Source organism: Heloderma suspectum, chromosome 4, assembly GCF_057233095.1.
Source record: "Heloderma suspectum isolate Gila_16-S chromosome 4, 16-S_ref, whole genome shotgun sequence".
NCBI lineage: Eukaryota > Metazoa > Chordata > Lepidosauria > Squamata > Helodermatidae > Heloderma > Heloderma suspectum.
In genome coordinates, this window is record NC_139461.1 from 7,184,683 (window position 1) to 7,197,793 (window position 13,111).

Sequence of the window (13,111 nt, forward strand, 5' to 3'; positions counted from 1 at the left end):
ATGCAACTGTGAAACGTGGTCCAAAAGGACTGCTCTTGCAACAGTGCACTGCAAAATTGCTTTCTGCAAAATAGTAGTTACACGCGCAACTTACCAAAACAAAAAACGACCCCTCGTATGTACCGCAGCGACCAAATACCCCGCTCGTACCTCCAACCCTCGTAACGCAACTGGCTGGAAGGTTGCTTCCCCCCCCCACTTGCAAAACGGTGAGACGTGCAGCCGGCATGAAGCGCGCGCGCTCTCTGAGCCCCGCAGACTTCAAAACGGGAGAGGGACCGCGCGCGCGAAACACCCTCGCCGGAAACAACGGGGCCCAGGGCGCTCCCGTTCGGCTGGAGCGTGCTGCAAGCCGCCTTCCAGCCGCCGCAACGGCAGCGCCGGACGGCAGAATTCCACCCCCGCTGCCCGGGCCATCCGAGATGGACAGCGCGGGTTCCAACGCGAACGGAAAGCGAAAGCGGCTGAAAGCTGCTGCCGGCGCCTTAACTGCCCCCGCCCGCCGCCGCCGCCCATTCGAGCCCGAAACAGAGACGCGCAGCGAGGAGAGCGCAGCCGGGCGGCCCCGAATCGCCCGGAGCCGCCTCGTGGCGCGGCTTGGGCGAGCGGCTCAGCCGGCGGCGCCCTCGACGGGCGCTGGCATGGCGAGCTACCCCCGAGACGGGCACTTCAGGCTCGCCCACGCCACCACGCGGGGCCTCGGCAGCCGGGAGCCCGTCGAGTACGTCCCGGTGGGGCTGCCCCCGCAGCGCCTGCTGGATCGGCTAGTGGCCGACATGCAGAACCACCTGGAGGAGATGGAGAAGATGCGGGTCGTGCTGGCCGACGCCTACCCGCGCCTCTCCGGCAGCAGGGAGAGCCGCGCCGCGAAGGCCGACAGAGACGAACACGACGCCCGCCGCTACCGCTTCTCGCTGGACGTGGCCGGCTTGGCGGCGGAGGAGCTGGCGGCCAAGCTGGACGGGAGGAAGCTGACGGTGAGCGGCAAGAGCAGCAAGAGGACGGAGGCGCCCGACGGCTGCGTCTCGCACGAGTTCCGCGAGGTGCGCAAGGAGATCCTCCTGCCGGAGGATGCCCAGCTCGACGCCCTGGCTTGCAACTTCGTCCCAGAAGCGGGGCGACTCCTGGTCGAGGCCCCGCGCCTGGTCCCGCTGCCCGCCGTCGAGAGACCCGTCGCCATCCCCATCCAAAGGGCGCCCGCCGACGTGGCCCCCGGCAGCCTCCCGGCGGGGAAGAAAACGCCCCCGGCCAGCCCGGAGAAGGGGGCTTCTCCCAACTGAAAGAGCCGCCGGGCTGAAGGCTGTGGCGACCCGGTCGACTCGGCAGGGGTGTTGCGTAGGGGTGGTTTGGCGCCCCTCGCGCCCTTCTTCGTTCTTGCAGTTGGTCCTGGAAGCGCTTCTGGGTTTTGTTCGTTGTCATTGCGCGGTTGGGCTTTGCGGTGGAACCGCCCACGAAAGCGCAAAGGAAAAGATTCTGTGGCGTGCCGTCGTTGCGGACGTTTAGTGCCGAAACGTTTACCAGGAAGAAAAACACTCGTCTGTCTGTCTGTCTGTTAAGTGAATTGAAAAGGTTGGGGCTCTTGAGGCGTTTTTTGTTGGCTTGTTTCAATAAACTCACCATTTCTTGCATCTGTTTCTGCTTGGGGGGCTTAAATAATAATAATTGCTATAGGACGCTTGGGGCACAATTTTGCCCTCGGGCGATACCGCCGTTGAACTCTTTGGAATTTTCTTCTGAGTAGACACGGATAGGGTTGCGCCACAAAAAGGCTTGCCAGAGTTTGGAGAGGGCTCCCTGCGGCTTCTAGAATTTCAAAACAAGCCCCATTAGCAAGAGAGCCGGCGGGGGTGGCTGGAGCTTGGGGCCAAAATAGACGTTACTTTCAGTATGTAGCAACTACCTTTTTTATTTTTATTCTAGGTGCAGGGGGTGATCTGGATTGGGTCCTTAGCATAGGGGTGGGGCTTTTGAGGTCCGGATTGGGGGCCTGTGCCTACACTGGAGTAAAAATGAAAACCAGATAGCTGCTAGATTTAAAGTAAGGTCTGTTTTGGCCCTTGGACTGCTGTCGAGTGCAAGGCTCGTGCTTGTATGCACAGAAGAGGTGTGTTATTTCAGTTCCTGGGTCATCTATCATCAGTGTGTTGCCAGTTGCATCTGCTCAACCTCCTCTGCTGTACTATTAATAAAGCACAGGAGTTAAGGTAGGCCACAAAACACGTTCTTCCATTGTACGCCTCAAAATTCTATTGCGTATAAAAATGGCACTCATTAAGATATTAACTTGAAAACTGGAGTCTGTTACCCACCTAATAAGGTCTGCTACTGCAAAAATTTGAACTGATCCAGTAAAAATTGCCACAGGGACAGCAAGTTAAGAGTGCTGAAAATAGGCACATCTAGCCATTTTCCTTCAGTCTGTTGCACAGCACACCATATTTCTTTCATTTTGGTGAAAGCTACTGATGCCCTTCATGCAGGCATGTCGAGGAGGGGTGCCTTTCATTGGCTTGGTGAAGCTCTGAGCAGTGGTTCAAAGGCCATTACAGCGTTTCTGCCCTATTAAAGCTTGTGGTACCAACTGCTGGCAAAGTTCGGTTGTGCGTATTGAGTTTCACTCTGAAGCTTGGGTACTGCCAATATTCATGTTTTCAAAAGTTGCAGAGGAAATCTGTATTCTCCATGTGACGTCTATTTCTTTAGCTATGAAATGTGACTCACAAGGTCAGGCTACACATTACTACGCAGATTGGAATTCTAGCAGGTCCGCAGCCTGGTCGGTCCTGTGGCTCCTGAACCACTGGAGCATTCTAAGGCCTCCTGTGAGGCCTTGGCAAGGCACTTTGCAGATAAAATTGATCAGATTAGGAGTGTTACTCCGCACGCTGTGGATACAGTTAGCGAGCGAGAGGCGGCCTGTGGCAAACCGGTTTTGTGGGATCGGTTCCAGCTTCTTCCTCCTGATGAAGTGGACAAGGTGCTTTCATCGGTACGGCCGACCACCTGCTTACTTGATCCTTGCCCATCTTGGCTCATTATGGGCTGCTGAGAGAGGCTGGGTGAGGGGATCAAGGCGGTGGTGAACACCTCCCTTGAGCAGGGAGTGATGCCATCAGCCCTCAAGGAGGCAGTGATAAGACCGCTCTTAAAGAAGCCCTCCTTGGATCCCCAAGTTCTGAACAACTTTCGCCCAGTCTTGAATCTGCCATTTTTGGGCAAGGTGATTGAGCGGGTGGTGGCGGTGCAGTTGAAGGCACACTTGGAAGAGACTGATTATCTAGACCCATTTCAGTCGGGCTTCAGGCCTGGGCATGGGACAGAAACGGCCTTGGTCGCCTTGGTGGATGATATGAGGAGGGCTCTGGATAGGGGTGAATGCTCCTTCCTTGTTCTCCTCGACCTTTCAGCGGCTTTTGATACCGTTTGCCACGGTACCCTCCTGGACCGCCTGGAGGGGTTGGGCATTGGGGACACCGTATTGCGGTGGTTCCGGTCCTTCCTCTCCGGCAGGTACCAGAGGGTAGCACTGGGAGAGGAGGTTTCAGACCCGTGGCCACTTCCTTGTGGGGTGCCACAGGGTTCCATCCTCTCCCCGATGCTATTTAACATCTATGTGAAGCCGCTGGGGGCTATCATCAGGAGGTTTGGGGTGCAGTGTCATCAATATGCAGATGACACGCAGCTCTACCTCTCGTTCAAATCTTCACCAAGGTTGGCCGTAGAATCCCTGTCCAAATGTCTGGAGACGGTGAGTGGCTGGATGGGGAGGAACAAGCTGAAGCTGAACCCTGACAAGACCGAGGTACTTTTGGTGGGAGACAAGAGGAGGCTGGGGGATGTTGGTCTGGTGTTGAATGGGGTACGGCTACCCTTGAAAGACCAGGTCCGCAGCCTGGGGGTCATTTTGGACTCCCAGCTGTCCATGGAGGCTCAGGTGTCAGCTGTGAGCCGGACAGCGCTGTATCAACTCCATCTGATACAGCGGCTGCGCCCCTTCCTTTCCGACCATCTGCTCCCATCGGTAGTACATGCCCTGGTCTCCTCTCGTTTAGACTACTGTAATGCGCTGTACGTGGGGTTACCCTTGAAGACGGTTCGGAAGCTGCAGCTGGTACAGAACGCGGCGGCTCGCCTGATTAAAGGCAGCCACTGGCGAGATCACATCACTCCAGTGCTGCAGGAGTTGCACTGGCTACCAGTTGTTTTCTGGGCCAAATTCAAGGTGTTGGTTTTGACCTTTAAAACACTATATGGTTCCGGCCCAGCCTATCTTAAGGAGCGCCTCCAGCAGCACCAGACAGGCCGCTTAACAAGATCAGCCTCGGATGGCCTTCTCTCTGTCCCATCAGCCTGGACAGCTAGACTGGTGGGGACGAGGGAGAGGGGTGGTGGCCCCCACTCTGTGGAACTCCCTCCCTAGGGAACTCCGCCATGCCCCCTCTTTAATGAGCTTCCGTCGTGCATTAAAAACTTGGTTGTTCAGGCAGGCATTTGGGGTGGGTTAGGGTATTTTAAAAAACATTTTTATTGTAGAATTTTATTGTTTTAAACTTTTATTATACGCTGTACGTCGCCCAGAGTGGCTGGGTGACCAGCCAGATGGGCGATTAATAAATTTAATAATATATAAATAATAGCATGGAGGGGAGGGGTTGTGGGGACTTTTAACACTTTACCGCCCCCTGCTGTGGTCCCAGTTTGGATCATCCCCCCCCCCCCATCTATATAAAGAAAATAAGCTAGCTACATCTTTAAAGTCACGCATAGTTTGATCTTTGGGGTATTTGTATGTGCACAGGTGAGAAACGCAGAAGGATCAGGGCCTCACGGCACCTTTCTGAAAGCAGAAAGGCCTCAATCCCTGATCTTTCTTTCCACGTGGTAGATAAAGGAAACAGGGAGATTGGAGCCCCAATCTTTACTGTTCTTTTTTGTGTGGTAGGAAAAGGCCATGCAAGCATCATGTGTCACAGTAGGGGTATTCAGACATTACTCTGAACAGCATTCACAGCAGGGGCAAAAGGAATCCTGACAACTCCGCTCACATGAAAGGTCTACACGCAGGAGGGGAGAATGAGTCCACTAGCTCCAGCCCCTTACCCTGCTTGTTTTGTTGCCCCCTAGATGTGGGGGGGGGCAGGCAATGGCTTGCAGCGGGGAGACTCAGTTCATGGAAACTCGCTGGGATTTAGACTCCTGATACTTGACATAAGTGAAAAATTGTGCTTGCTTATAAGCAACAAACAAGTATGGCTCAACTCACAGGATACCTATAGCAATGCAGTTAGGATGGGTTCACGTGACACACTAAACTACCTTCTGAATAAGCTACGCAATGTGGGTTGTTCACGGAACAACTCACAGTGCACCTGACAGACAATCGAGCTCACAGTGGATTGGTCTCATCATCTTCCAGGCAGTATCCCAGTGTCCTGCCCGGCCGAACTAGTCTTCTTTGCCCATCCCACCCCCTCTCCACTCTGATCCCAACCCCTTTTTATTCCTGGGCTTTAAAAAAAAAAAAGGCCCCAGAAAACTGTGCAAATGCAGTCATAGTAGATATTACATTTTTTCAGCCCCAGAAATGTCCATTTGTAATTTTTACAGGGTGGGGGGGGTTGGTCTGTCTTTTGCGAGTGCGCAATTGCGCGCTTACAGCTGTCCAACATGTGTAGCTTTGCCTTGTCAATGTCCTTGTATGTTTCAGCTTGCAAAGGGAGTAACAAAACATACAAGGCAATTGACATTGTGAGACTGCATATAGGCCAATTTGTGTGCTGTAATTTGGGACCGGGAGAAATAGGTTGAACCAACAGGGGGAGGTACAGTATCTCCCCCTCGACACAGTGATCCTCTGGGTTTTAAGTGCACTCATGTTCATCTCAGCCCACACGCTGCCTCCAATACCGGCAGCAGCATATAGCCATCATGATGACTGGTAGCTGCTGATACCGTTATCTCCTACTTTTCTCCCAACAGTGTGTTCTCCAGCTATCTTACCAGCTTCCAGGTCTCAAGTATGAGAACAGGAACCTAGTCCACAGCATCCGACATTGTCCCACTAGTCATATCTTCCAACCTATATTGAAACAGACAGAGACTGATACACAGTAGCACAGTCAAGTCCAGAATAAGGATTAGCACTATTTTTTTATTTTTGTGTAGTATTAGAATAATTTATATCCATTTATTTTAAAACTGTAGATCTCTGCAACATTATCTTCCATAGCATGTGCAATTTGATGGATTAGCTGCTTTTTTTAAAAGAGAGCATAAATACAATCTTGACTTGTACTGACACAGGCATCACTATCATCCAAGGCACATAAAGGTGCTGTGTTTGTAGAGGCTCCTGGAAGAATTCCGTGCATGGTGCTGAGACAGTGCTTGCCCAGCTCCTGGCAAAGATGAAGGCATATGCAGTTCATTGGCTGTCTCTCTGAAGGTCGGTGAGGAGTAAATGGAGCCTTTCTGTCACAGCTACCTGAGAATGGGGGAAGTCAATAAATAGTGATGGGGGAGGGGTTTACAGGAAGAGCCACACCTCCAAGTGCATGGCTTACATGTAAAAAGTCTTAGGGTCAATTCCACTTAAAAAGATCTGAGACAACCACATCACTGATGGAGGATGATGGAAAGTCTGGTGTGACTTACAGCGGAGTTGCCTTATACGGAGAAACATATCAACAGCTACCCAAGGTTTTTATAGCTCTTCTAAATCTGTATTTTAAACCTCTGCATTGCTGCTACGTTTTATTCTGGATGTACTTTTATACTGTAGTGTTACGCTTTCATATTCTATATTGTTTTATATTCTACTTTACGGTTTTAATTCTTGTGAACCGCCCAGAGAGCTTTGGCTACTGGACAGTATAGAAAATAAATAAATAAACAATAGACATAAACCCTGGGTAGCTGTGAATGAGTGGGAGCAAGTGTGCTGGCTCCCAGCCACCCAATTGCTCCCGCTGAGCTAAATAACCCAGTGACATGCTGGCTTGTTTAGTGTGATGACCCATGAACAAATCATGGGTTACAACTCTGGGTTGTCTCTCCCCCAACAATCCAGAGTTCTGCATTCAGACGTCACACTAAACAACCCATGGAGGGGGTGCCCTTGGGTTGTTTTAAAAACCCTGGCTTGTTGTGACTTCTGAACTGGGCCATAAACTTCATACAAACACGAGAGACTTGAAAATACCTTTCTAATATTAACAAGGAACAAGACAAAAGAACATCAGAGCAGGGCCCATCTAAGCTTGGCTTTCAGTCTTTCAACAGAGCCTAGCCTCAGAATTTCACAAGTGGTAAATTATGGCAATTATCCATCAGCCAGTGTTGGGTTTCTGCAACTGATAACTCAGAATTACGCTACAACCAAGGGGCAAACTGCAACTGCAGCAGCACAACCCGTGTGGCAGAATGCACGTTGTGCCACATTGCTGTGAATGGGTGGGAGGCAGGACGTGGGAAAGTGAAACTTGATTATGTTATGCCCTTCCTGGAAGAATTCTTGGGCTCCTTTTCTTCCTGCATTTAGGCAAGCACTTAAAACACTGGTTCAGGCAGACCATTAACTGTTGGTAGTGGCCATACTCAAGAGTAGCCCTATGCAGGCATTCAGTCTGCTCACACAAGGGATAAAGTGTGTGTGGCTGTGAAGGTTTGAGGCCTACAGAAGAAAAGTAAAAGGTCAGGCTTAGAGGCCTGGGGTTTTTATTGGAAGGGGGTATCCCTGAGAGGAATTTCATTTTCCCGGTTAAGATTCAATTTCATTTCTCCAGTTAAGTTTCATTTCTTCAGGTTTGAAACAGTACTACCAGTTTTGAGGGAGGAGGGTATATAAGGGGGTTGGACTCGATGGCCTTGTAGGCCCCTTCCAACCCTACTATACTATTCTATGAAGACAGCAACAGAGCCAGTAAGCGCAGTGTTGGGGAGACAAGAGCCTGAAGAGGGAGCAGGAAGGAGCAGCCTGGAAAAGTCCAAGTACAGCTAGGGTAAAGAAACTTGAGTTTTGCAACTTTGATTTTCTCTTAAGGCCTTTTGTATCACTCAGTTCTATTGTGTAAACACCTTTAGTTGCGATTTGCTTGCTTTAATTTACCAGTAAATTAACTGTTGTGGTTAAACCCTGTGTCTAGAGTGTCAATCACCCCACGTCTACAGCTTAAACCCCATGTTATTGGAAAAGGGAAGGTAAAAGAAGGTGGAACTCTTACAGAGGCAAGAGATTGCTCTGGAGGTCCGGGTCAGAAGGGGAACCCTGACAGTGGCCATGTGTGCAAGTCCTGCCCCCAATATCTCTGCGCATACTGCTCCTCTAAAGACCTTCACACATACGGTCAGGGCCAGAAATATTGGAACAAGGATAACTGTTTTGGCAGTTGGCCTCTGTACACCACCACATTGAAGTTGAAAGGACACACACCCAGATGGGAGCGAAGTCAGGACTTTCAGCTGTAATGCAAGGGGTTTGACAAAAGTGGGGCACTAACCATTCAGGAAGGACAGGCAGTGGCATACACCCCCCCCCCCCAATCATTGGTGGCTCATAAGTAATGGAACAAACCAACATCATTTCAAACTTAAGGGTCGCCTTTAATACCTGGATGAAAATCCTTTGCAGTCAATGACTGCCTGAAGTCTGGAACCCATCAACATGACCCAATGCTGAGTTTCCACCCTCAAGATGCTTTGCCAGGCCTTCACTGCAGCTGCCTTCAGCTGCTGCTTGTTTGTGGGTCTTTCTGCCTTCAGTCTTGTCTTCAGGAAGTGAAAAGCATGCTCTATTGGGTGGAGATCAGGTGACTGACTTGGCCATTGAAGAACATCCCACTTCTTTGCCTTGAGAAACTCTTGGGTAGCTTTTGCTGTATGTTTTGGGGCATTATCCATCTGCAATATGAAGCGGCGTCCTATCAGCTTGGCAGCATTCGGCTGAATCTGAGCAGAAAGTATTGCCCTATACACTTCAGAATTCATCCTGCTGCTTTTATCAGCAGTCAGGTCATCAATAAACACCAGTGACCCGGTTCCATTGGCAGGCATACATGCCCATGCCATAACACTGCCTCCACCACGTTTGACAGATGATATGGTATGCTTTGGATCATGAGCTGTTGCTTTCCTTCTCCATACTTTTCTCTTCCCATCATTCGGATACAAGTTAATCTTGGTCTCATCAGTCCAAAGAATCTTATTCCAGAACTGGGCAGGCTTTTTTAGGTGTTTGCTGGCAAAGGCTAATCTGGCCTGTCTGTTCTTGAGCGTTACCAGTGGTTTGCACCTTGTTGTGAAGCCTCTGTATTTACATTCATAAAGCTGTCTCTTGACTGTAGATGTTGACAATGACATGCCTACCTCCGCAAGAGCGTTCTTGACCTGGCTAGATGTTGTGAAAGGGTTCCTCTTCACCATGAGCAGAATTCTGCGGTCATCCACTTTAGTTGTCTTCCGTGGTCTGCCAGGCCTTTTGCTGTTGCTGAGCTTGCCAGTTTATTCTTTTCCAGGAGGTTCCAAACTGTTGTGTTGGCCACTCCCACTGTTTTTGCTATCTTTCTCATGGGTTTATGTTGTTTCCTCAGCCTAATGATGTCCTCCTTCACTCACACGCATGGACACCTCTTTGGACCTCATGTTGGGGGTTCCAGTGAACAGCTACCAAATGCAAATATAACACTCAGAGCCACTTCCAGGCCTTTCACCTGCTTGATTGATCATGGGGTACCCAGGAAACAGGCCACACCTGGCCATGCAGCTGCTTGTCAGCCATTCGTTCCATTATTTATGAGCCACCAACAATGGGTGTGTGTGTATGCCACTGGCTGTCCTTCCTGAATGGTTAGTACCCCACTTTTGTCAAACCCCTTGAATTACAGCTGAAAGTCCTGACTTCGCTCCCATCTGGGTGTTTCCTTTCAACTTCAATGTGGTGGTGTACAGAGGCCAACTGCCAAAACAGTTATCCTTGCTCCGATATTTCTGGCCCTTACTGTATGCTGCTGAGGTCTGAAGGGGCTTCCTAAGTGCTCAGCTGAAGGTGCTTACAAACCTTCCTGCAGTTGGGAACCCTGAGAAGTACTTCCAACCCCCCTCCAGGTCTTTAGAGGAGCCCATGCTCCTGGGGATCGGGGGGGCAGGGCTTGTATTCGCCCACATATACACTCCCTACACTGTCTTGGTCCTTGTGTGTCGAGGCAAGTGCCTGCACAGGGCTTGTATAACCACTGTTTGCTGATGCTCTGTTTGTAGTAGATACTGCATTTATCTAAGTGTGATTCTGATGTTTTGTACGTTCCAGATTTTTTGTTTGGCGCTTCGGATATGGTTCTCTACAGAAAAGCAGGATATACGTTTATTAAAGAAACAAACAAACCATAGGGCAGCTGGGTGGTGCTAAATCTTCCCTCCCGCTGTTTTTCTCTCCTGATTTTTTTTTTTGGAGGGGGGGTCTGATGCTTCTGATCTAAGCTCTATCAGAAGAAAAATAGCTAGTAGCAGTCTGTTTGGGGAGGAAAAGCATCGGCAGTAGAAAGATTCATCCCCCTCCCTCCCCACTGAACATTAACTTTCCCTCGTAAATTTGTGATCCCATTCTGACACAAGGGTCATGCTGCCATCACATCTAGTCTGCAGCACCGATGCAAGGATTAAGATCCCATATTATCTTGTTCATATACTTTGCCTGATGGATACACAGGGACAGACACACAGTCACATCCTCTGACTCTGGATTAATCATTCTAGAATAACTAGCTGCTCCTTATTTACAACCACTAATGCAAAATTAAGAGAAACTGCTCTGAAAGGGTTTCGTTCAATATAGTCCTTACCCTTTTACCACTCTTAATTTTCTGCCCAAGAAAATTTTCTTGCTTTTCTGAGCAAGACAGGATTTAAATGGGCACAACCAATCCAAAGTAAGAGATTCGGGGTCTGCATCTCCAGCCAGTACCTGGTAGGTTTCTGGATCCTGCAGCCTCTTATGGACAGGGCGGAGTTTCTTCAAGGAGGCCCCGACGTGGTCCTTGATCTCCACGAGGCTGGGGAGCGGTTGGCAAACCTTTGTGGTGGGAAAGGCAGGAGGAAAAAGCTCAAACCAAAGATTATTATTGACTCTAGAATCTAAGCCAAGAGTGGAATCAGAGGAAGAGCCCTGCTGGATCAGACCAAAGGTCCATCTAGCCCAGGGGTGCAGGACCTCAGGCCCATGGGCCAAATCCAGCCTGCACGCAGGCCAAAGAGATGACCCTGCTGCCTTTCCCCTGACCATTTGGTGGCTTTCCAGCTTAGTTACCAGCAGTAAAAGCTTTAAGCTCTTGAGTGCCATTTGGGGGGGAGAAAGGTGGGGTACAAATAGAATAAGTAATTAATAAATCAATCAAATAAGCTAAAATATGCTGGTATGTGTCATATTTGGTCCTGTCTCCTTTCGCCTTTGGCCCTGCCCACCACCAAAATGTGACCCCGAGAGCTTCTCTGAAACTGAATTCGACCCCTGAGCTGAAAGAGGATTGAGGCGTTTGATCTAGCCCCATCTCTTGTTTCCAGCAGCGGTCAACTAGATGCCTCCAGGAAGACCACAAGCAGAACACTGACACAACAGCCCTCTCACATGGTTTGTTGCTCAGCATCTGGTGCTCAGAGGTATGTTCCTCTAAATGTAAGGTGCACTTCGGTCTCATGGCTAGGAGCCATCAACAGAACTCAACTCTCCCTCCATAAAATTTGTGCAATCCCCCTTTAAAGTTACCCAAGTGAGCAGCCATCACCCCCAACCTTCTGGCAACAATTCTACAGCCCTGCTCCTCAAAGGAGGCCCACGAGCAGCTAAGGGCTCTCCAGCCTCTCCCAAGGAGCCTGCCCAGCTTCCACCTCTTCCTACCTCTCCCCATTGCTGACCTCCTCCTGCTGCTCACACCTGCTGCCATGTTTTCCTATGACACTGAGCATGTACAGTACAATTTTCTACAACCACACATGTTGTAGCCATGAATTCCATAAGTTAATTATGCATTAAATTACCTTTTCTCAACCTGGTGTGTGCCAGATGTGTTGGGACTACAACTTCCATGGGTCACACTGGCTGGGAACAATGGGAGTTGTAGTCCAACACACCTGGAGGGCACCAGATTGGGGAAGACTGCTTTAACTATATCCTGAATCTGTTGCCAATCAGTTTCACTGGATGACCCCGTCTTCTAGTATTCTGGGAGAGGCAGAACATTCTCTGCTACAGGCTAGTGAAGAAGCAGACCAACGACACCGAATCACGTGCATTCAGAAAACAGAAGACAAAAACAAAAGAACAAAAAAGGTTCCCCCGCACACACACCTGCCCATCTTTGAAGTACACGCGGTGCAGGATTTCTACTGCTGCAGGAGTCAACTTCCCGGCTTTCGTGGCTCTTCCTAGTGGCCAGAACTCAACCTCCTGTCCAGGACTTGGGGGAGGCTCCTCTTCCAATGCCATGAGATCCATACATGGGAATCCTGCAAATAATAAGAGGAGGATGCAGGCATGACCAGGAGCATGGCTGATACAGGATCAGCTAAGCCCATATGTACAGGAGCACCACTCCACAGCTGCATACGGCCTGGCGACAGCTGCAAATTCTGTAATACGGAACCACTCAAATTCTGCAACCTGAGAATGCTGATCCTGAAAGTAGAAACATACATAAAAGGTGGCGTGAACATTTCAGAAGGCAGAGATGCACTCCTGAATGATAACACCCTCCCCTCCCCTAGAAGTGGTTTTCATTTATATAGACACCAGCCAGTGCTGCAAGTCAATCAGATCAATGTATGTCTCCACATTTCTAGGTTTTTCCTCTCTGTTCAGCCATGAAGACCAGAAAGATGTATTTTTTTAGACACTGTTAAACACAAGACAGTGTTCCAACTTTCTTGATACGGTATTCACTCTTTCAGAATACGAACTCCATGCCCAGCATGGAATTCGCCTTTCTCACAGCAGCTGTGCATGGGGTCAACATTTCATCAATCTGTCCACCACAGCCTCAAGATCTCTTTCTTGGTCAGTGTCAGGGGGCCCTAGCCGGCCTCTTTCAGTCTACTCCAGTAGCCAACTCCAGACACAGACAAA

The 13,111-nt window shown here is 49.8% G+C and overlaps 2 protein-coding genes across 3 annotated transcripts in view; one reads left to right on the plus strand and one right to left on the minus strand.

Annotated features, from left to right (window-relative positions):
- Nucleotides 1-203: 203 nt before the first annotated feature.
- On the plus strand, nt 204-1,626 carry LOC146346494 (uncharacterized). The gene has a single exon (XM_084848565.1). The coding sequence runs from the start codon at nt 228-230 to the stop codon at nt 1,278-1,280; it is 1,053 nt and encodes a 350-aa protein (XP_084704691.1). The 5' UTR covers nt 204-227; the 3' UTR covers nt 1,281-1,626.
- A 4,505-nt stretch (nt 1,627-6,131) lies between these two features.
- NAPRT (nicotinate phosphoribosyltransferase) overlaps nt 6,132-13,111 on the minus strand; it is a 29,303-nt gene continuing 22,323 nt past the window's right edge. Inside the window, exons 11-13 of one of the 2 annotated variants that reach the window (XM_084848567.1) lie at nt 12,338-12,495; nt 10,958-11,065; nt 6,132-6,480 (exon numbers count right to left, since the gene is read on the minus strand). In XM_084848567.1, coding sequence (XP_084704693.1) covers nt 6,475-6,480; nt 10,958-11,065; nt 12,338-12,495 — 272 coding nt within the window. In that variant the 3' untranslated portion in view covers nt 6,132-6,474. Of the gene's footprint in view, nt 6,485-10,957; nt 11,066-12,337; nt 12,496-13,111 lie in introns of both variants that reach the window. The other variant, XM_084848566.1, reaches the window with a different exon arrangement.

Excerpts from the sequence above, each read along its gene's own strand:
- LOC146346494 (XM_084848565.1), top strand. The coding sequence starts at position 228 with ATGAAGCGCGCGCGCTCTCTGAGCCCCGCAGACTTCAAAACGGGAGAG.